The sequence below is a fragment of the Drosophila erecta genome, unplaced genomic scaffold, assembly GCF_003286155.1.
Source record: "Drosophila erecta strain 14021-0224.00,06,07 unplaced genomic scaffold, DereRS2 tig00000000-arrow-pilon, whole genome shotgun sequence".
Lineage (NCBI taxonomy): Eukaryota > Metazoa > Arthropoda > Insecta > Diptera > Drosophilidae > Drosophila > Drosophila erecta.
The window spans coordinates 26290898-26312502 of record NW_020825194.1 but is presented as its reverse complement, the minus strand read 5'-3'; the positions used below and the strand labels follow the sequence as shown (position 1 = coordinate 26312502).

Sequence of the window (21605 nt, the reverse complement as noted above, 5' to 3'; positions counted from 1 at the left end):
CCGCAGTTAAGGCAGGTTGATTAGCTATCAGCAGGCAGCACTTTGTTTTGAAATATCAGTACATCCCGATCCGTAGTTCTGGCCTCACTTTTGGCGGGGTATGATCAAACGCCATTTTAGCCTCAACTGTTTAGGTATAACCTTGTTTGATATGACTCAATTTTCCAGGCATACGCAGTTTCTGCCATCTCCTCGGCCAATGTGCGGAGCTTTTCCACCCCTAGCTCCAGTGATAAGAAAGCTCTGCACAGCTGACGACCCCAAGTCCAAAACAAACTCGAAGCGAGGGCCCACGGCCTGTTGGCCAAGTGCGATGCCTTCAGTCGCGACTTCTGTGCCACGCGGCGTATACGCAACGCGCAGCGGCAACCAGCGAATCCGGCGGATATATCGGCGGGACGAGGCTATATAAGCAGGGGATGCGCACCGAAAGCCAACAGATGGTCGCCGACTGTGCACGCGTGTGGTTATCGGGAATCAGTAAAAATCCGTGCTAAACACCGAAACTTATTGTAATAAAAGCGCGTGGAATAAGCGGAATAATCAAAATGCGGCCGCATATTTATTTTGAGTTCTGAGACGGCTGAGCACAGGGGCAACCAAACTCTTTGGATCTGCACGGAATCCAGAATTCCGAGAGGTATGCCATCGACGTGTGTTTTGTGTTTGTTTTCCCACAATGTGCCGCCATTAAAAAGTGAAGCGTGAGGTTTTCGCACGGAGCCTCGACATTTACGACCATTTTTCCCTGATGCGAAGTGGTCTGCGGAAATTCGCTAATTGTCTGCCGGACGCCTCGCAGTTGTCGGTATTTATTATGATTATTTTCCCGAACGCGCTCCAATGAATCTGGACTGCAAGTTGTAAATTAATCGAAGGCGAATATTCCCCCGCGTCTCCCGAGCTAACAAATCTTTGGAGTCTTTGCCAAGTGACGTGTGTGGGCAAAGGGCAAAAATAATATTTTAACAAACATACAGAACTTGATGGTGTACTTGAAAAACTATTGAGGTGCGTTGAATGAATTTCTATCGCGCGTAATGAGATGAAAACGAGTGCTGCAGTTCAACACAAATTACAACCAGACGGCCATTTACTTAATGGGATTATTAATGGACTCTGAATAATAAAGCGGACTTCCGCCACTTATCAAAAGAAAATTCCGTGCGTTAAAGGAAAATTCTGAAAAGAATATTGCAGCAGTAATGATTATAATGACATGACGAATTAACCATCTGAAGCCAAGCAAATTGTGTATAGATAGATTCTTGAGATAATTAAGAAAGAGCACTTTGAGCCTTGACTTTTTTAAGTCCGACGTATGCTTATCGATTGGAAACTAACGACTTTTATTTAAAAAAGACTAATAAAAAGCCCACCCATATTTGGCCTTGGTATTGAAACATTTGAATAGAATTTATTGAAAGAGGTTTCAATTCTTTAAATTTTAAAGTTTACTCAGTGAAACTTTACTTAAAATAAAGGTGGATATAAAAAGGTGATATACTCAGTGCAATAGAGTTCAGTGAAAGGGATTAAAGTATGAAGTGCTTTGTTAATGGTTAATGAAGTTCTAATGACATGACGAGTCAATTTAAAGTTTGGGGTTTCACCGTTCAGCTGAGCATGACGTGAACGGGAAAAACTTCCTCAAAGTGCGCCAGAGTCTGGAAAATGTTCCAAAAGTTATGCATACAAATATATGCAAAACTGGAACGCCCAAGGCACTCTTAAAGTGCAACTTGTGCCAACTTTTAGCTTCGGGCCCGTGTGCTTGCTGCCATAAGGATTAAGGAACTGAGAATTTTCGAGGCAATTTAATAAGTTGATTATGCCGGCATACAGATTAGCTAGATTAAATGCTAGGTGCATCCGAACCCTTGAACGAAAGCATCCATTAGCTGTTATTCCCCTATCATTCGTCATCATTTCTTTTAATTTCAAGAGCAAACAGACAACGCGAAGTCCCATGAGTGCACTTCAAGTTAGAAACTAAATGAGCAACTGCTGCCGGGAAACAAAGATTCACTGGCGTCACGCGTAGAAGAAAGAACAACAACCGACGGGCGGAAAACAATACATATCCCCAGGGCGAAGGATTTCGCCAGTACGATGGTGAGTGTAATTGCAATATAAATACTTAAAGCCAGCTCAAAAAGCCATTTCGGAGTTGATGTCAAACGGAATGAAATTACGTTGTTCCCAAAATGAAAAAGTTCTGAGTTCTGAGTTCGCCATATGGTTGTGTGGGCTTCCATTTGCAGAATGCCTCGCCAGATTGAGAACCAAATTTCAAAATAATGCTCCCTCCTGGCGGCCAATTGAAAAACTCGCAGAGCCATATCAATTACCACAATCGCATGACATTTTCGAGGTCGAGATTCTGGGTACTTGGGTCCTTTATTTTTATCCCAACACCCTGTGGCTTTCCTTTGACACCAAAGAAGTGTTAAGCGGCATACGACACATGATTGAATTGCAAAGGACTCAGGCAAGCGGCTAGAATTTGCGTTCAGCACGTAACCAGCTTGAATGATTAGTTCCCTAGAAACCCAGTTTGGCACAGCGCTTTCCCTCCAAGTGAATGACTTGAAGTTGCCACTTTTTCCACTCAGATGAGGCCAGTTCGAGCTGCATCCCAACTCAGCCTTTTTGAAACTAAATCGACTTCAATTAATAAGGAAAATGTCCTGGGCCCAGTAGCCGTCAGATGAAATCATCAGGCGCAGTGTTTCCAGCAAACAAATCGCACGAGCAGCAATCAAATTCATCTTATTGTGGCGAAACATGAGACCTACCGCAAATAAATCACAAAAATAGCTGACTAGAAGTGCCAGCAGCTGGAATCCGTTCGAATTTCCCGGAAAACGGCTGACATTTAAAATCTTTGGCATGCTCCGCTTATCCAGTGAAGCGAAAATATGGCTAAAATTATTCCATATTTGGGACAACTGCCGATTACTTGAGGCTGCTTTACATAATTTTCCCCACAACAAACTCCTTTCCTTCTCCCAACTGATGAAGCTACGCAGTGATTTTCCTTTGCTTTGGGGAACAGAACATGCAAATTCAATTCCCATATTGCGAGTCCATACATCGCAGTCGTGTTGGGTGATTGGAACTTTTGCGACAAATTGCTGATCAACTTCGGACAGTGTCTAATGCTCCTTTTCCTAGGGTGAAATCTTTCCATTAGGTCCTTGCCCGAAGCGGAAGGGGAATCCCACTATGCAGACTTGCCAGTTTGCGGTCGACAGACTTTTCCATTTAGGACTCTTATGTTTGAGTTGCAAGTGCAAATATTAGTCAATTAAGAGCCGGGCCACTCGAAATTAAATTTCCATGGAAACTTGCCTCGCCCCGATGCCCCACAGCCAATCTGCTATCTGGCGAGCTAATCCCCCGATTGGCAAGATTTATTAGCCCCTCATTTATCGCAGCTGTCAGAGGCACATAAGGCATACCTTTGGGCGCCTCCATAAGTCTGCTTCAGCAACCTTCGAGCGAGGCATCGGATTTTATCGATAGTGACAAGTGCGCAGCCATCGGGCGCATAAAATTACACAATTATTTTAGCAAATGTCGTCATTTACAACCTGCCTATTTCTGTTTCTGCTTCTGCTTCTGCTTCTCTGTGGATATCTGGATCTCGGCTGGCGGCTATGTCTATCTGGCAACAAATGCCAGGCATCAAAATCAGACGCACATTTTCCGGGGGAAACGGCACTTTTGACTTTTTCCAATTAAATGCATGTCTCGCCCTGATGTGCTGCATAAATTACGGCGACGAGTAATGCATGAATATTTACGAGGGAAAACAACCAACTAACTGAAGCCCGGTTCGAGATATTGCATAAATTGACTGCGAATGGAAGACATATTTCAAAAAGGGACTGCAAAACTTTTAAACAAAGCGAATTACTTTGCCTTGCCAGTGTTATCCTGTAGCAGATAATTTCAGAGTCGAGTCCCGTGAGGCAGGCCATTGTCTGTGTTCAGAAAGGCATTAAAAAGCGAATGCCAAAGGCTTTTGAAGTTTTATCAAGCCAAAATCTGAACTCAATTACTAAATGGCTCACTGGCAAATGGATCTGGTGTCAGGTGGAGGTGCTTTTAGTCGATAAACACTATGATTTTGCGTTGACAAAGATAGTTCTCTTAGCACTTTTAAGCTTTTAAAGAGGAAAGCTTCCTAAAACCAATTTATGATGGCACAATTGTAGCGAAACAATAAATTTGACGAAACTGTTGTCTTCCATTAATGTTGATCTAGTAAATAACCTTAGTTACGTGTACTTAAAGTCTTTTTAAATTACTTCAAAAACCCTGAGCGGCTGACTTATGTAAACTGCTATTTTAAAGATATGTAACTGACCGTAGCGTAGTTTGAGAAGGGTTACCCTGTATTTCTCCCAGTGTTTGCCTGCGAGTGAGTGAGTGAGGCGCAGAACCTTCATGCATGTCGTATGCCCATAGAATCCTTCGGTGCTGGGCCACCTACTGGCACCAAACAAACTTTTTATACGATTATTGCCCCGTATTTCAGACCACAAAGCATTAAACCAGTGGAATTTGCCGTTCGCAGCTCGCTAGAAAGTTTGGCGTGTGCAGCAAGCCAATCTCATCAATCATACGTGATGTGGCACGCAAAGTTGCCGCTGCCTCCTTGCCCCCTGACAATTGAATATTTGATGCCGCGGATTTGGGGAATAATGAGACCCGTTTGCCTCCTTCGTTTCCCAGATAATCAGCATGAACCAGACGGAGGCCGCCCAGCTGGCGGCTGGGGAGCATCTGGGCGGATACGCCAGCAGCAGCAACAGCGTGCGCTATCTGGACGACCGGCATCCGCTGGACTACCTTGACCTGGGCACGGTGCACGCCCTCAACACCACTGCCATCAACACCTCGGAGCTGAACGAGACTGGGAGCAGGCCGCTGGACCCGGTGCTCATCGACAGGTTCCTAAGCAACAGGGCGGTGGACAGCCCCTGGTACCACATGCTCATCAGCATGTACGGCGTGCTAATCGTCTTCGGAGCCCTGGGCAACACCCTGGTGGTTATAGCCGTGATCCGGAAGCCCATCATGCGCACTGCCCGCAATCTGTTCATCCTGAACCTGGCCATATCCGGTGAGTAGTCATGCCCACAGACAGCCGTCGCAAGTGTGAGTCTCAACCGAGCCGACTTTCAGACCTACTTTTATGCCTAGTCACCATGCCGCTGACCTTGATGGAGATCCTGTCCAAGTACTGGCCCTACGGCTCCTGCTCCATCCTCTGCAAAACGATTGCCATGCTGCAGGCCCTGTGTATTTTCGTGTCGACCATATCCATAACGGCCATTGCCTTCGACAGATATCAGGTTAGTCCTGCTCGAGCCTTTTTAATGCCAACGTTAGTATGTAAATGGGGCCATCAAGGGGCACATCGTGTTCGGTTATTAACGAGGTGAGTGGCTTCAATTTGTAGCCATTCAGCTTAACATTGGGGGAATATAGATGGGCTCTGAGTAAATATTAGGCGATTACATAAGGGCTTAGCCCACAAATATAGCTATTTGTATAGTGTCGAAACAGGGACCATTAAAAAGGGTTGATGGATTATCCGCAGAAGGATTATTAGGTATTGAGGGTAAATATTTACACATAAAAGTTTGAAGGTAAAAGTGGAAAAGTTGGAAACGCATATAAATAGGGCCGGCTTTTTATCCATTTAAGGCGAGTCTCTTACATGAATGCAGAAGAATTTATAAGTTTGCTGAAACTCCAATTATTGCTCTGGTTGGAGAAACCTATATTAGAGATAGCCACCAATAAGAGATACTATTTAAGAGATACTATATTGCATTTCAACTAAACATTCAGAGTGCGAATGGGTAATGGAATCCCAAGCCCGAGACATCCTAACCGCCTAACTTCACTTCCAGGTAATCGTGTACCCCACGCGGGACAGCCTGCAGTTCGTCGGCGCGGTGACGATCCTGGCGGGGATCTGGGCACTGGCACTGCTGCTGGCCTCGCCGCTGTTCGTGTACAAGGAGCTGATCAACACAGACACGCCGGCACTCCTGCAGCAGATCGGGCTGCAGGACACCATCCCGTACTGCATCGAGGACTGGCCCAGTCGCAACGGGCGCTTCTACTACTCGATCTTCTCGCTGTGCGTGCAGTACCTGGTGCCCATTCTGATCGTCTCGGTGGCCTACTTCGGGATCTACAACAAGCTGAAGAGCCGCATCACCGTGGTGGCCGTGCAGGCGTCCTCCGCCCAGCGGAAGGTGGAACGGGGCCGGCGGATGAAGCGGACCAACTGCCTGCTGATCAGCATCGCCATCATCTTTGGGGTTTCTTGGCTGCCGCTGAACTTTTTCAACCTGTACGCGGACATGGAGCGCTCGCCGGTCACACAGAGCATGCTCGTCCGCTACGCCATCTGCCACATGATCGGCATGAGCTCCGCCTGCTCCAACCCGCTGCTCTACGGCTGGCTCAACGACAACTTCCGTAAAGAATTTCAAGAACTGCTCTGCCGTTGCTCAGACACTAATGTTGCTCTTAACGGTCACACGACAGGCTGCAACGTCCAGGCGGCGGCGCGAAGGCGTCGCAAGTTGGGCGCCGAACTCTCCAAGGGCGAGCTCAAGCTGCTGGGGCCGGGCGGCGCCCAGAGCGGCACCGCCGGCGGCGAGGGCGGTCTGGCGGCCACCGACTTCATGACCGGCCACCACGAGGGCGGACTTCGCAGCGCCATCACCGAGTCGGTGGCCCTCACGGACCACAACCCCGTGCCCTCAGAGGTCACCAAGCTGATGCCGCGGTAAAGAACAGGGTATTCGTGTCCGCCTCCGCAGGACATACGCGTGCATGTCCTTTGTGCGCCCTCGGGCTGATTGGATTTGCATGCTCCAAACGTCGTTGCTGCTCGCTTTTCGTTTCACTTGTTCCAACGGCAACTGCCACCTCTTCAGTGCACTGAGCGAAAAGCGTGTCCTAAAAGCGGAAAACACACTTTTTCTGTAAACTCCATAAGCAGACGCGTTTCAAAAGTTTCTTGCTTATGCTTATTTATTTCATTTTATGTAATATTAATATGTTAATAACGATAGCTTCGTTCCCAATTCCGAATTTCCTCGTTTTTGAATGTACCATTGGTCCATATTCGAAGCAAGTTGTATAAATATTTTTGTAAATATCGTATTGCCCACCTTAACTTTTAAAACTGTCTAAATAGTATCTTAACCTCACCCCGATATTCACTCTCTTGCATTTCCATACTAATTGTACAAACTTTCTGATCTAAGGGGCTTGCTCTTGCCGGCTCCAACTGGGATTACTTTTCAGTTGGCTGACTAGGCATATTTATTCTCAGTGTATGCATGCGCTTCTCTTATCGTTGCCTTGTCGAGCTGTAACTCTTGTCGTTGCCATGTTGTGACATTATTTGCTTTTGAGCAGCAATCGATTATGACCCGCCTTTTGTGACACATTTTCAGTTTGGAACAGTACTAAATTGGCAATCAATCCTGGAGCAGCGGCGGCTGGAGAAGCGTTCTAGTGAGGCGACTACCGAGTCGCCCTTAGACTTAGCACATATTGTCCAGTGATCCAAAGCCAAGCTGAGTTACCCCTAGGTTAAGAATGTAATTTATTCTAAGCGATAGTCTCATGGCATCCATCATCAACGTCGGACTAAGTCTATGGTCAGATCATTTCCGTATCGAATGCCGAAAAGTAATTGATTGAGCCCCAATTGGATTTCGGGTATTTGATAAGTCGAACACGCCTAAGACCTCAAATAAGTTATCCCAACAGTTCCTAGGAAATGTTTTCGTTTTCTGTCATTTTCTTGGCATTATCTAAGCTTAGGAATAGCTATAATTAATGTTATGTTCGCTATTCAGTAATGATAGCATAAGTTGAAGTTCACTAGCCGAAGTGAGCTTAAGTTATAGTCCATAATTGTAAAGCATAACTTTAAAATAAATGTCAGCTGCTCTTAAACATCCAAAGCAAGTGTTTCACTGTCTGCTAAATTTGATAAATTTGTGATAAATTATAGAACGCTTTCACTGAAAATGCGAAGGTTTGGCTGAAGTGCAAATTCGAGAGGCCTCTTGCATTGTTCAAAATGTGCAACCTTAAGAGGTTTCAAAGCCCGAAACTTCAGAATGTTTTTTCCCTTATACCAATAAAGTGGCACTTTTGTATACATACAAGTATCAAGATTAAAGCATGGTAAGTATAGGGTTGGAGTAGGTAAAGTATGAAAATGTAAAAGTATATAATTCTCTTTAAAGATTTTTCAAGGCACTTTAAATGATTCCCCAGCAAGTGATCCAAAAAAGGACATCGTGCTTCGAAGTTGAACAACCAAAGTAATAAACGGCAGCTGACCCGCTCAACACTTAACCTTCGACACTTTTGAGGGTTCAAGACATAAAAACCTATGACCCATAAAAAAGCGCTCGAGCTTGTTGGACCCAGCAGCAAGGAAGTTTGAGAACCAGAATATCTGCAGATATAGGAAATATACTTTGAAAGCGGTGTTCAGCAAGACCTTTGACCCTGGAATAGGCATCCTAATTAGGGTGTTCTGGGTTCGCTACTAATAAACTCATTAGCATATTTGGCAGGCCCTCTGGATGAGCGACAGGTATAGGAGATTAGTGTATGATTACATATCAATTTGGGAAAAGCACCGTGGAGGGCGAAAGGCCGGTCAGCATTTCCTCAAAGTCGCTGCTGGGTTCACAGTGCGCCGACATGTGACACAAACGTGACCGGTGGCGAGTCAATTATGGATCACAGCCGAAAAGAGAAATGTTCCCACCAGGCAGCGTGAAAATGAAACAAAAATAAAAACTAATTAAAATTTCGTTGAAATGAGTGATGCGACCGGTGAGGGCTCACCTCAGCTGCTTCTGGCTGCTGTAAAACTGTCAACGGTTTGTTTTGACGGCTCGTAACGGCCCTTTGCACTCGGGCTCGTGAAAGTGTTTACCTTATTTTTTGTCACACTCAGCCGGCTCCCCACCATCCACTCCCATTCCCAGCCCCCTGGTCAACACCATCATCACCAACCTCTCCACGAAGTGCTGATTACGCACGCCCATACTTTCTTCTCAAGCAGATTGCGCAATGCTGACAAACCATTCTGGGTGTGTGATAGTATCGCCCGGCAGCTTTAGTGAACCAAACTTGCCGCCATCGAAATTTTACGAAGCCGGCGTGAGCTGGCAATTAGCATATTTATGAGTAAAAGTGAAATTAATGATTGGAATTAAATTCAAAGCAAAGCTTGCAAATATTTGCGTCGGTCCAAGACCCTCTCTGCATACCAATCGATCGGATTCGGACTCAGATTTGGATTGAGACGAGATATAACGTAATATACAGATGGGTTCAATGGGTTCACTGTTGGACGCATGTCAGTCGAAGTGATAGAGGATGCCGGGGCTTTCTTTGACATCTTTGGCGGCGCTTTAATACGTGCTAAATAAATTCGCAACGAGCACTTTCACAGAGGACGGCCAAAATGGGTGATAGTCAATTGTTCAGCCTTTTCTCGGGCAAAGAAGTTGGCCCCGATTTGCGTTGGGCATTTAGAAAACATTGCTCTGACCATTGTTACATTGAGAGTTGTTATTGATTTTGCGGTCCCATAAGCTGGCTTTCATTTCGCTTTGGCTTTTGAGCTTCCCAGTGGTTCAGTGGTTCAGTGGCTTGTGGGCTTGTTGGCTTGATGGTCGGGGGCGGAGTGTTTCCGCTCGTTAGCCACAAGTCAATGGCAAAGTTTGTCACCAGAAATTAATAACAATGTGACGCTCAGTTGGCCAATTCTAAACGGCGGCTTTCCCATGCGTAAACCGGCCCACAAAACCCGTTCACAGATCAAACGGTGACAACTTATAAATAAGTGAAAATGTGCTACAGCTAAACTAGTTCAGCTTAAATATTTATAGAAATCGAAAATACTCGCCAGATCTGCAAAACTGCATTTTGCGACTATGTTCGCAATCTCTAATCCTCTTATTCCCACCACGACAACATGTGCATTCCAAACATATATTTCAGCAGATGTTATTGGCTCTACCAAAAAAATGCAGTATATATAGAGGAAAAACGTAGATAAGTCTGGGTAACTTTTTCAAAATCAGTCAGGTATGGTTGGTTTAACTCCTGAAACCCACAAATACAACACAACAAGGCAGCCATTAGGGAAAACTTTAAAGTTTTCGACCGAAAATGTTGCAACGAACTCCTGGAACAAGAAACTCTAATTCACCATTCACTTTGTTTTAAGTCGAAATAGGTTTGTCTTTTAGTATAAGATTGTATACATCTGTTCAATCATTAGCTTGGATTATATTTTCCTTTTAAAAATTACTAAAATGCTACTGCTGCTTACTTTTCTTATCTTTTATTCTTCCCATTTGCAATATTAATTATTTTAATCGAGTGCAAATTGCGTAAGAACCTCAGTATTTCAAAAGTTTAACCGCTTCTGGTGGGGAAAAGCACCAGAAGCAAATTGTAACAAATTAAATAAAGTTTGCGGCAACTCTTGGCCAAGTTTTTCAACAGAGGTCGGCAGCTTCCCTCGCAGGGCCAACAAAATCGAAAGTTCGACCAAACCGGCGACTGGCTAACAAGTGACTGTTTTCCGTTAGCACATGGTGACGACTTTTTCGCGCCATGACTTGACTTATTTGTATAGCTTCGTATTATTATTTATTATTATTCGCATAAAAATTGATATGCAGCTGCACGGCGACACGGTTTGTAGTTTTAATTAGTGACTAATTTCCCGAGCAGAAGAGAAAATGGCTGGTCACTGATGACACACTGGCAATACTTTTGTAACATTTAAAATGTTAACTTTAAAATTATTAATTCAGCGTTGGCGCATATTTCATAGATAGTATATATATACAGGTTATATTATTATATACAGGGTATTATTATATATATCTATATTTATATTATATATATAAACTATATATACATATAACTATATAGTTCGAACTCTTTAACTTACACCTATTACTTATTTGAAGCTAAAGTTAAGTTATTAGTTAGGAATTTGTTTAATTTAGTTAGCACTTATTTAGTTAACATACTAAGCAAGCTGAGGTCTGCTTTTCCCCATTTTTTCCGGTGTAGCGAACGGCCGCTCCAGCTGTTGAGCTTAGCTTTTGGCCCGGCTCAAAGTCTGGCCAAGAGGCTCTCTTAAGCTCTCTTCGCTACGTAAGAAGTGGGCCTGCTCACGTAGCGCTTCGTAAGGTAAAAACTGGTTGAAGGCACCCGCCGTTTGGCTTTCGCCCGGCAGTCCAAATCTTCGCGAGCTGAAAGACAGACGTAGCCGCGCGAGGAGCGAGAATAGTAGTTGGCGATCCAGAGCCTCTGATTATAATAACTGCCAGAATACAGCCTATCAGTAAACAGTGGCTCAAGTTCAAAGTGGGGTATTCCTTGCAGAGGCTAAAACTGCATCTGATCTGCAGTGATCTAAGTGTTGTTAAAGTGAAACGAGCTGTGGCAACTGCATTGACAAAGGAAGTGAATCAGTGAGTGAACGGGTTTCGGCCAGCATTTTCACCAGGCCAAATCGGAGCGCCGACGCGAGCGGCAGTGAATGCAATTCCAATTTCGAAATATACAGAAACGAAAGTCCGGCGAAGAAAGTTCTCCGCGGCCGAATGCAAAAATTTAATTACCAGCCAGTCGAGTGAGCCAGAAACTCCTGCAGGAATTACAAGCTCCCGAGTGCGAGAAGGTAAATTGAGTTGTAATTGATGACCGCCTGTGAGTGGCCTCATTAATCACCAGCGGATCCTCCGTGCAATGATTATTCACGAATCTCGATTCGAACAATTGATGAGTTATTGCCTGCTAGGAAGGAGGTTGTTGCCGCCAACCGGACAGACAATAAACCGATTGTTAACATTTCCCTGTAGACGCTGCTGAGGCTCTTTAAAGCCATTCATTTCGCCGTCGCTCCTCCGCCGCTGCTGTATCTTTGTATCTCTCTTTATATGTATCTCGGAGTCTCACACTGTGTGCGGCAACTACTGGCCGCTAACTTAATAGAAAAGCCCCCAATCTTCGTAATTAATTGTCGAGCGACGTTACGTAAGCCGACCAGCTGGCCTACCCCAACTGGCCAAAAGGGAATAATCTGCTCGGCTCGGCCGGCAATCGAAGCGTCGCCAAATGTTTAACGATACTTTCTTTTTTCGGCTCACGGCGCGTAAAAATGCGTCGAAGAAAGCTCTCGTCTCAGTCGATCAACTGCAAATTATGAAAATGATATGAGCGGAGGAGGTTGCAGCAGAGCGACAAATTGTAGACCTCGCTCTATGCGGTCTCGTAAGATATAAACGGATATAAGAATCTGAAATATATTATCCATGAATAATTTAATATTTCATAGACCCATGTTAAAGCGCCATGTTCTCTTTAAACTTGCCGAACTTTTTTAAGCGCAGCTATCATTGCTTTTAATTATTCTGCAGTGCACGTATTATATTCCAGTGAACCATGGAATTGTGGTTAGTGGTCCAGTGGTGCAGTGGTGCAGCTTAGTGAAATGAGAGTACGTTGGGACTCGGATAAGGAGCAGTGGCATGGGCACATCCTCGTGAGTCATGTTTTCCCAACTGCGAGCTGTTCGCACGACTCGCACTTTCGTTTTGCCAGCTTTTCAGTCCCGCCTGCTGGAGAAGCAACTTTCTTGTCGAGAGCACTCATATCATCCGACAGCTGCAGATGCAGACCGCATTCACACTTATTTTGCATATGGAAGTGCTCTCGCCCGACATCCTCGCAAGATGGTGGATGGATGGGCATGTCAGAGTGGTTTCACGGGCACTTGAATCCGGCATGAATTGGCTGTGGATTAAATGTCATTTGGGTAAATTCACAGAAAGCAACGATTGCATCACTCTCCCCCTGCGAGAGGGTTTAATTTGGACTTACAGCACCGGCTTAATGACATAAATAGCCGTCGACTTTCTAAAGCCTAGCTGGGCACGCATTCAAATCCCTCAGTGCGAGTGAGTGGAAACGCCCCGTAAAACAATCAGCGCCTAATGGCCTGCTAACATCGCGGCCAAATTGGCGGCTAATTGGCGAAAACCAAACTCCAAGCCGACGAGATTGCGTTGCCGGGTTGGCGGTCTGCCGGGTTGCCGGGGGATCGGTTGAAACCGAAAGTCCTACCCCGGAATGGATTAAAGCGGTTCGGAAAGGTCTGATCCAGTTCCTCACGTAAAGGCCATTATTCCGCTTTCAGGCAACACCAGTTAAGTCGATAAATTGCTCGTCGCAGCCATTTAGGATTTGTCAGCCAAAATCATCGTATGTGACTCCGAGCTGCCAAAGATTAAAGCATGACGAAGGTTTCTGATCAACTTGGTATTCGCGTTTTTATCGATTCAGATTAATAAGATGAATTGGATAAAGGCTGCCTAACAATTTGGTAACATTTCAACATAATGAATGCATATATAACTCGGATTATCTTGATCAGAATGCTTGTATTTTCTACTGCTAAGGGCTATTAGCTGTCATTATCACTGTTTCCATTAACCAAAGCACTTTTGGCGTTCATAAATCAGCTTCCTTATGAATTAATTCTCTATCCAACTATGATACTTAATGTCGCCTTTGCTTAAATATTCTCCGTTAAAGGGGTGATATTCAAGGGAATAGGATTTAACAGCCATAAAGCCGAGCTTCTCGACCATGAATTCCAATTTGCCCAGCAGACGCTGCTGTCTGTGGGCAAATGCACCTGCCAACCGACCAACCGACCAACCGGCCAGAAGACCAGACCCAGCCGGGGTCTCGGCCAACTTGTTCTGGGCCATTGTGGGACTTAACAGTTATGTCACAGAGTAACAGTTACGATGCAGCGTGTTTACGAGCGTTTTCGCCGTTAGAGCTCGCTGTTTGTCAACCAAACTGGTTGCCGACGTCTAAGTTTGATACTTTGTGCGTTTTTTAGAGTCGTTGAACGGGCGTGTCGCAAACAATGATTACCAGCCGCGACCCACGACCCACGCCCTTTGCGGGGACGGAGCCACTGGAAATGTGGAGCATGTGCGGCCGCGACATCGGCTTGCATTAGATCAGAACCCGGGAAACTTTGTGACTTAATTGGGAAACTTCGCCTCGGATGAGCGCCGCTGCATGGAGAACAGAATAGTATGGTAAAAGCAGGGAGGCGGCAATCTGATTAAACGCAGCCTTTGCGAAAAGTTTGCCTTAACTATATCAGAGCGGAATATCAGAGCATGAAGGTAGACCAACCACAAACCATAACCAAGTCTTGCAAAGGGAGGCGTCGTGCGGGAAAAGGGGCGGGGCTCAAGGGGCTCGGAGTTTAGTTCTAATTGTAATGCTGGAAACTAATTTGCATGATGCCATTGCCATGACCCAAAAGCGTACACTATGTGAATAATTAAAACAGCATAACTGTTGGACCCACCGCCGTGGAGTACGGCGCTTAAGTCGACACTTTTCAGGCTACTTTTTAATGAGAATTTCAGACGGCCGCACGGGGAATTTCTCACGACGAAAGCGCAAACCTATAAGTGATACCCTAATGGGCGGGCCATGATCATAATGTTTTCATTAGCGGCGCGGTTACTGGCCCACTGTCTCCGCAAATCCCCTGATGCACTTTGATGCACAAACAAAGCGAGCTGAGCTGCTTTCAGGCTTACGAAGTGCCCCATTGCACTCCATGGGAAATTCCCATTTCCCGGGCCGAGAAATAATTTTCAATCAGTCACTGCGGCTTATAGCAGTTTCAATTGAATTGGATTCAGCCCACCATAAAGTAAAGGAAATATATATTAGTTAAGATATCTGGGCCAAGCGGTGCTTTTATTTTTGCCTTACATTTTATGATTTATTTTGTGTCAGTAGTAATTATTTATTCTAATAAGGCTTTAAGTTCAAGCAATCAACCTCCCATTGTGACTTTTATTAGACAATTGAGAACTGCTAATAATGAATGCATGTTTCACAAGCAACCTAATCAAAGCAAGGCAAATTTAATTTATGAAAATCAATCTAGCAATTTAATACAATCATCTGCGCCCGAAGTCATTAGTGCAAGTCGATAGGCAGGGCAATCAGGCGTTCCATCCGGAGTCGAAAGTGACGTTCTGCCTGCTCCTCGGCTTTCCAGTGCGGAAAACTTGGAGTAATTAACCGGGGAGCATTCTTACCACCTGCCAACATGTGTTTTTCAATTTAGTTTACAGTCGACTGCAGAAGACAGGCTCTTGGCTTTGACGGCGGAGCAACAAACAAACTGGAAAACAGAAAACAAGAAGTTCGCTGATTCGTTTTGTGCAGCGCAATTGTGGGTGCAATTTGCGACTTTGGAGCCACACGCTCAGTTCTGTAATAGTTTTCATGCCATTGCCGCCCGCCGTGAAAATCGAAAGTGAAAACTCAACACGAAAATAACGTGATCTGGACCGGAGTCCAAGGCCCGAGGCCCGAGGCCCAGAGTCTAAAGTCTGGAGGTAGCGCCAACGCATCCGAGGCGCCCGTGCTGGGTAAACACAAACAAAACAGTGTACATTTTCACTTTTCCCCAGCGCGGAGCTCCGCACTCCAGAGCCCCAAAGTGTGGATGGAATATGGCGAATGGCGAATGTCGAATGAGTGGCGTGTCGCACAGCGAGTGCGCCGAGTTCCAAAAGCAAATAAAAAGTTGGCGACGTGCTTTGTGTGCCGAAGAGGGTCGCTTTAAAGGGGGGGAGTGGGTGGTGCAGGTGGAGCTGGTGGAGCTGGGCACGAGCCCTTCCAATTGGGATGCCCAGAGAGAGGTGGTGGGAAATCATTCGCATTAACCGTCCTGATTAGCGCCGTGCCCGAAACAATCAAAATTGTTTAAGGTGCACTGCAACAAATATTAATTCCCTAGTTGCTTAGTTACGCACATGGCTAGATCAGAAATATATATGTATATAGGGCCGGAAGCGCTTACTTGTACCAGTTACATAATTTTTTTTACAAGTTACAGGTAAATAATTTATATTTCGTTACGCCGATATAATTAACAACGCATAGACAGAATAATCAAAATGTAATTAGGACTTCCATGCAATTGCAAAATACCTAAAAACGTTATCCTATTGTGAATAATGAATAAATGGAGTGATATGGAGTATTTATCTACAAAATCAATTGCCTGATCGCTCGCTTCAAAAAAAAAAAGTTTAAGTGCTTAACAAAATTAGCTTAAATTCACGCACGAGCTGGGAAAATTGGGAAAATAGTTTTATCTGTGCATAAATTGCTTCAACCGGTTAAATTGGCAAACAGAAACTGCAACAATCAATTCTTGAGCAGCCAATTTAAGTAATTAAATGGATTATATTTATATATATATTTCCATTTGCACACACAAAATTTGATCATGTTACATACTGAATTTTGAATAGAAATATAGTCAGTTAAAAATTGTTCTCTAAAAGAAAACATTTTAAATACAACAACTAAATGGAGTGCTTGAATGGGTTGAAAAATGTAACTCTTTCTAGACAAAGGCTTACTCGTTTAAATTCGTTTATAAATAAGTAAATATGCCTGCTCAGATACATTTTTCTCCAAAAGAAAAGATTTTAAATACAACAAATAAACGGAGTGGTTTAAAAATGTAACTCTTTCTAGACGAAGGCTTACTAGTTTAAATTCGTTTATAAATTCGTAAATATGCCAGATCAGATAAATTCCGCAGCTTTACCAGCGGGGCTTAAATGAATTATTTATTGGGGGCAGAATGCTCCCCAACTGTACCTGAGTCTCCGTGTACTTTTATCCGTTCAAGGACGCACGTAATGCGCTTATCAGGTTGCGAATTTTTTCCAGTTGCCTGTCACGTTTCCAAAAGTTATTTATTCGTGTGCCAACCGCGCTGAGTTCGCAGAAATTGGCCACAACTCCATCGCGCCGAGAAGAGAATTCCCCTCTGAAAAAAGCAATTATTCATTACAGGAAACTGACCCGAATCGAGTCGAAACGAGAACCTTGGCATGCGAGTGCAGCTGCAAGGCGAAGGATAATGAAAATGGGTAGCCAGGACATCGACGGGGCAAAATTAAAAGCAAACAGCCACAGAAAGCGGCGCTGCAGTCCGCTGCTATGTGGAATTATCTTGTTCTGCAAAGTGGCAATGCTACCGGCAGCTGTTCCGGAGTCGGAATTGGAAGCAGGAGCCCCCTACAGTCAGCCCCTCACCACGATGGCGGGTCAGCCGCGCAACGATGACACGTTCCGGCCCATCCTACCCATCGACATCAGTCCGGAGTTCATATCGCGGAATGTCTTCACCAAGTCGGGGCAGTACAGAGTGTTCCAGCCGGCGGAGAGCGAGAGTGATCTGCGCTTGGCGGTGGCCATGCGTCGCCGGAACTTTAAGCACCCCTCGGACTCACCCCGCCAGGAGGAGTCCAAGACACCAGGAGTCGCCTTCAAGAACTATACCGCTGGCTCTATTGACGCCGAACTAAAGGGTCTGGAGGATCTACTCGTCGACTACGTGGAGCAGTTCTTCAGCAACGGGAAATATGAACCCACTCCCGGCTTGGTCCTGGCCCTGCAGCAGAACCACTCGCATCCACAATCCCATGGCAATCGCACCGCCCGAAGCCTTTTGGAGGACACCAATGTGGAGCTGAATGTTCCAAGGGCTTTCGAAAGCGCCCGACTGCTTTTCTTTAGCGGTAAGTAATAGTAAGACCTAAACTCCTTGAAACTCCCTAAATGACTTCTTACTTAAGTACCTTGTGGATTAAGTTTCGGAGAACAACAATTTTCTGACACACTTAAGTACTTAATGCTGCATGCTTTTCTGTAACTAGTCTTTCTTAACTACATTAAGTAAAAGTGAAACTAAATGTTCAGCACAAAACTTTAAAGGGACCGAAAACCGAAGGAAAATCGGATGCATTAAAGATAATACTAAAGTTATTCAAGTCACTGATTCACACTTGGTACTAACCACATCCCATTTTTCCACTCCAGGCTTGAAGAAGGTGATGTGGCCCATCTACATGGGTCTGCAAGTGCTGAAGAGCGTGCTCTTCGCCATGTTCCTGCCCACCATCATCAGCAGTGTAAGCCGACTGATTGGCAAGGGTAACTACATCGGCTTAGAGCACTTAAACAAATTTAAACATTTGTATTCCTTTGGGCCAGGCATCACTTCCGGCTCGGCTGGGTCGGTGCCGCTGTTCATCCGCCCCATGGAGCCGCCGCAGGAATTGGACTTCCGGGACAACAGCATGAGTTTCGATGACGACAGCAAGTTTTCCCTGGCGGACGAGGGCAAAACGCCAGCAGGCTACGAGTACAATGCCGGTGGGCCATCTGAAATAGAAAGTGCGGTCTTGATGATAGTATACTGATACTGATTTTGCTTAACTTGCAGAGGCTTCGCAGCAGCAGGCGCAATATGCCCAGGTGAATGGGAACTCAGTGAACCAGGCCACCTTGTCGCGCTACGGAGGTCAGCAGATGATGCAGGACACCTATCTGAGTGCTCTGCAGAGCATAGGGGCGGCCTCCTTCAAGAACTCCCAGAGCATGTCAGGATCCTTCAGCGCAGGGGCTGCTGGCGGAGCTCCAGGAATGACGAGGAAACCAACGCCAGCGGTCATGAACACGTTCCAGAGCTTCCAGAAGGTGCCCAGCTCGTCGCTCTTGCTGTCCAACTACGACCCCTTCTACAGCCCACTGTTGTCCCGCTTGGACTCGGTGTTTGCCCAGCTCAAGCTGAATCCGGAGAACGAGGCTTGCCGGGAGAAACTCATCTGCCTGATGTACGCCAACCCCGCGAAGTATGCTCCGTACAGCAACCTGGTCTCCGCCCAACTCAGCAGGTGAGTTCGGCTTCCGCCCGAAAGTATGCTGTGATTAATCGCAGCTCAGTAATTACAGTAGGGTACTGAATATAGGAATGCCAGTTCCTTATTGCATTGCATCCATCGAAATTTAAATGAAAACTGCAAGTAATCTGGAAAACAATTAGCATGTGACTCCGTCAGCGTATGCTGATTCTCCTCAAAGGAGATCGGAGAACAAGATCCCTCACTAAGATCCCCCACTTATTCCCATTAATAACTTCAACAATCATTTGCTTTACATTTAATTTAATCAATAGGGAACTGAACGAGCTGCGGAAGCCCACTTCCGACAACCCGGACATCCTGCGATTCTTCAAGTACATGCGGGCGGCGAAGGACGGCCAGGACGGCGTCGACTGCGACGACTCCTTCGCGAAGTGCAAGGAGCTGAAGGACCTCGAGAACCCGGCAATGCTGTCCACCTACAACGACATCAACAAGCTGGTCCAGGCGCGCAAACTGGCATAGACCGGGTCGAAAAGTCACGGAGCAATCTCCTGGGAGGGATGGGCTCGGGGTGAGAGCAAAGTTCGTGGGAGTCACGTCAAAAGTCCGTCCCACAGAATGCCTGCCTTCTGGAGAAGGGCGGTGTAATTATGCAAATCGTACTTTAGATAGGATAGCCTAGCCATATAAAGAGGTTCGTCAGACGGCAGCTGGCGGCGGAGGGTGGGGGTGGGTGCGCTGGGCGGGGCTTCATTAATACGCTGTAAATAGAAAAGTTTCGTAGTTTAATTAGCGCGAGCCCAATTACTGGAGGACGCTGTTATTTTTAGCCATTTAGCTGAATTTTAAGTATTTATTTCTAGCCTACGAGTACACGAGTGTTTAAACCTAACCCGGCTATTTTAACTATTTATTCTGTTGTTGTTATGCGATTAGTCAGCGAGCGTTGTTCAATGTCCTAAATATTCAATAAAATCATGTTGTACCACCAGAAATAAACCGCTCTAACAATCTTTCCACGGGCTGCCCTCCTTGCAAACTCTTTGCGCTCGGTTCTTAAGCGAATTCCTGTTTAAATTGACGACAAGGAGAAACAGCTTGGCTGACGACACCAGCCCGGGAACACCTTTCCAATTTTATTGCAAATATTTGCATTATACAGCAGTCCAGAAACTTAATTACAAGCAAAGATGATGAAGATTTGCATCAAACTGTAAGTACATGCGTTAATTTAACATGAAGAATAGTATCCTTCATAGATAAAAGGATAGCCTTTAAGTGGTTCTGTGCTTTTTACTTTAATACAGTGCCCACATGGTGACAGTGAGCAATTGAAACCAGTTAATTCACTTGTAATATACTTTTTGTGAATTTCACTACTGTTTGTCACAAAATTTGTTATCAGATGTATTTGAACTTGTATCTCTGTTAAGTGGTATTTCTGTTTCATAAAATAATATCCATGTGTAACATACATGTTATCCATGTAAAATACAAGTATAGAATCTAGAAGCAAAGGAATATTTTATGATTTCTCAATTTTTTTACTGTGAGAAGCGATTGAATGATTTTGGAAAATTGTGTTTTGATTAAAGTATGCAGTTTGTTATTTAATTAATGTTAAAAAACTAATGGTGGTGCAACCATATATTCTTTATTATGAACCGGAACAGATGTCACGAGTAGGTGGATGTCATTCAATTAAAAGTTGACAATAAAGCAAGAAATATTTAATAATCGAGACCCTTGACTACTGCGTTTCGCCTCGATTGGTATAGCTTCGTAAATCTTTTACGGAATATTGTGCTAGGTTTATTTATTTAGGGCCGAAATCTATGCACATATAGGGCTCAGCTCTTCTGTTACCGGGTTTCCTGCCTAGTTGTTTACATGTACATATGTACGCAGAATGTTCATTTTATTTGCATTGATGAATTTTCCCAGTGGTCAAGTCCGCGAAGGGACTGGCCAAGTAGATGATTCAATTACGCCGCTTGTGCAACATGTCCGGCAAAACAGGAGCGTCCCCGTCCGCAACTTCGACCACAAGAGCCCTCGAACTGACGGAAACAATTTCCGCCGGCGGGCTTCTGTTTGCGGCCTCGTTGGCAGATCGTGCCTCCACTGACCGAGGAAAATCGGGAAATCGTGCGAGTGTGGCAGCGGGAAAACCCGCAGCAATGCCGCCTGTTGTTTTGATTTTTGTGGCGGCCAGATGGGGAATAGCCCAGTTGCCCCACGGTTGCCACCGCAGGAAATTGCAGAGAATGCAAGAGCAAACTGAATGCAGGTACCTCTGGTTCGCATTTCGCCCTGACTTTAAACGTGGGCGTTCCCAAAAACCCGTTTGCAGTAAAAGTAATAATCGTATGTGAGGCAAGCGGCCAAGAGTTACATAACCCGGCGGCTGTGACGTACGTTTTCCCGGAATGAGTCACTTCAGCAGTTTGTTGGCTCTTTAAATCAAACTCGAATTAAAGCCAAGGCCTCGACGTGCGCCACAATAATTTTGGGATTTTCTCAAGGCACACGATCGCTCGACTCGCCCTGCCGGACGCGAAAAAGCGCAGGTCGTTGTCTCTCACCCACGGAGGCAAAAGTAAACCCGATCGGCTGATCATGTCCACAACCTACCGCAAGTGCGACCGCGTTGAGATCTGCCTCTTAGCCATCATCGTTGTGGGCCAAAAGCGACGACAGCGGCCGGGCTTTTGTCTCCATGTGTTG

At 45.3% G+C, this 21605-nt stretch overlaps 2 protein-coding genes across 3 annotated transcripts; both read left to right on the top strand.

Annotated features, from left to right (window-relative positions):
• Positions 1-305: 305 nt before the first annotated feature.
• On the top strand, positions 306-6953 carry LOC6552949 (neuropeptide F receptor). The gene is made up of 6 exons (XM_015154085.2): positions 306-640; positions 1946-2115; positions 4744-5134; positions 5197-5366; positions 5931-6507; positions 6577-6953. The coding sequence occupies exons 2-6, from the start codon at positions 2113-2115 to the stop codon at positions 6822-6824; spliced, it is 1389 nt and encodes a 462-aa protein (XP_015009571.1). The 5' UTR covers positions 306-640; positions 1946-2112; the 3' UTR covers positions 6825-6953.
• Positions 6954-10145: 3192 nt separating this feature from the next.
• Positions 10146-19890, top strand: LOC6552950. 2 transcript variants are annotated; one of them, XM_026977809.1, is made up of 6 exons: positions 10146-10164; positions 17023-17750; positions 18052-18165; positions 18226-18387; positions 18458-18908; positions 19190-19890. In XM_026977809.1, exons 2-6 carry the CDS (start codon positions 17090-17092, stop codon positions 19398-19400), a joined length of 1599 nt encoding a protein of 532 aa, XP_026833610.1. In that variant the 5' UTR covers positions 10146-10164; positions 17023-17089; the 3' UTR covers positions 19401-19890. The 2 variants fall into 2 exon arrangements, with proteins under 2 accessions (XP_026833610.1, XP_001979038.1); XM_001979002.3 differs by lacking the exon at positions 10146-10164 and adding an exon at positions 11303-11779.
• The last annotated feature ends 1715 nt before the right edge of the window (positions 19891-21605 follow it).

What these genes read in the sequence shown, in the direction of transcription:
- LOC6552949 (XM_015154085.2), top strand. An exon ending in CCTGAACCTGGCCATATCCG is followed by an intron (nt 5,135 to 5,196) that starts GTGAGTAGTCAT and finishes GCCGACTTTCAG; the next exon opens with ACCTACTTTTATGCCTAGTC. An exon ending in TTGCCTTCGACAGATATCAG is followed by an intron (nt 5,367 to 5,930) that starts GTTAGTCCTGCT and finishes CTTCACTTCCAG; the next exon opens with GTAATCGTGTACCCCACGCG.
- LOC6552950 (XM_026977809.1), top strand. Translation starts at nt 17,090, where the DNA reads ATGAAAATGGGTAGCCAGGACATCGACGGGGCAAAATTAAAAGCAAAC. An exon ending in CCGACTGCTTTTCTTTAGCG is followed by an intron (nt 17,751 to 18,051) that starts GTAAGTAATAGT and finishes TTTCCACTCCAG; the next exon opens with GCTTGAAGAAGGTGATGTGG. An exon ending in AAGCCGACTGATTGGCAAGG is followed by an intron (nt 18,166 to 18,225) that starts GTAACTACATCG and finishes CCTTTGGGCCAG; the next exon opens with GCATCACTTCCGGCTCGGCT.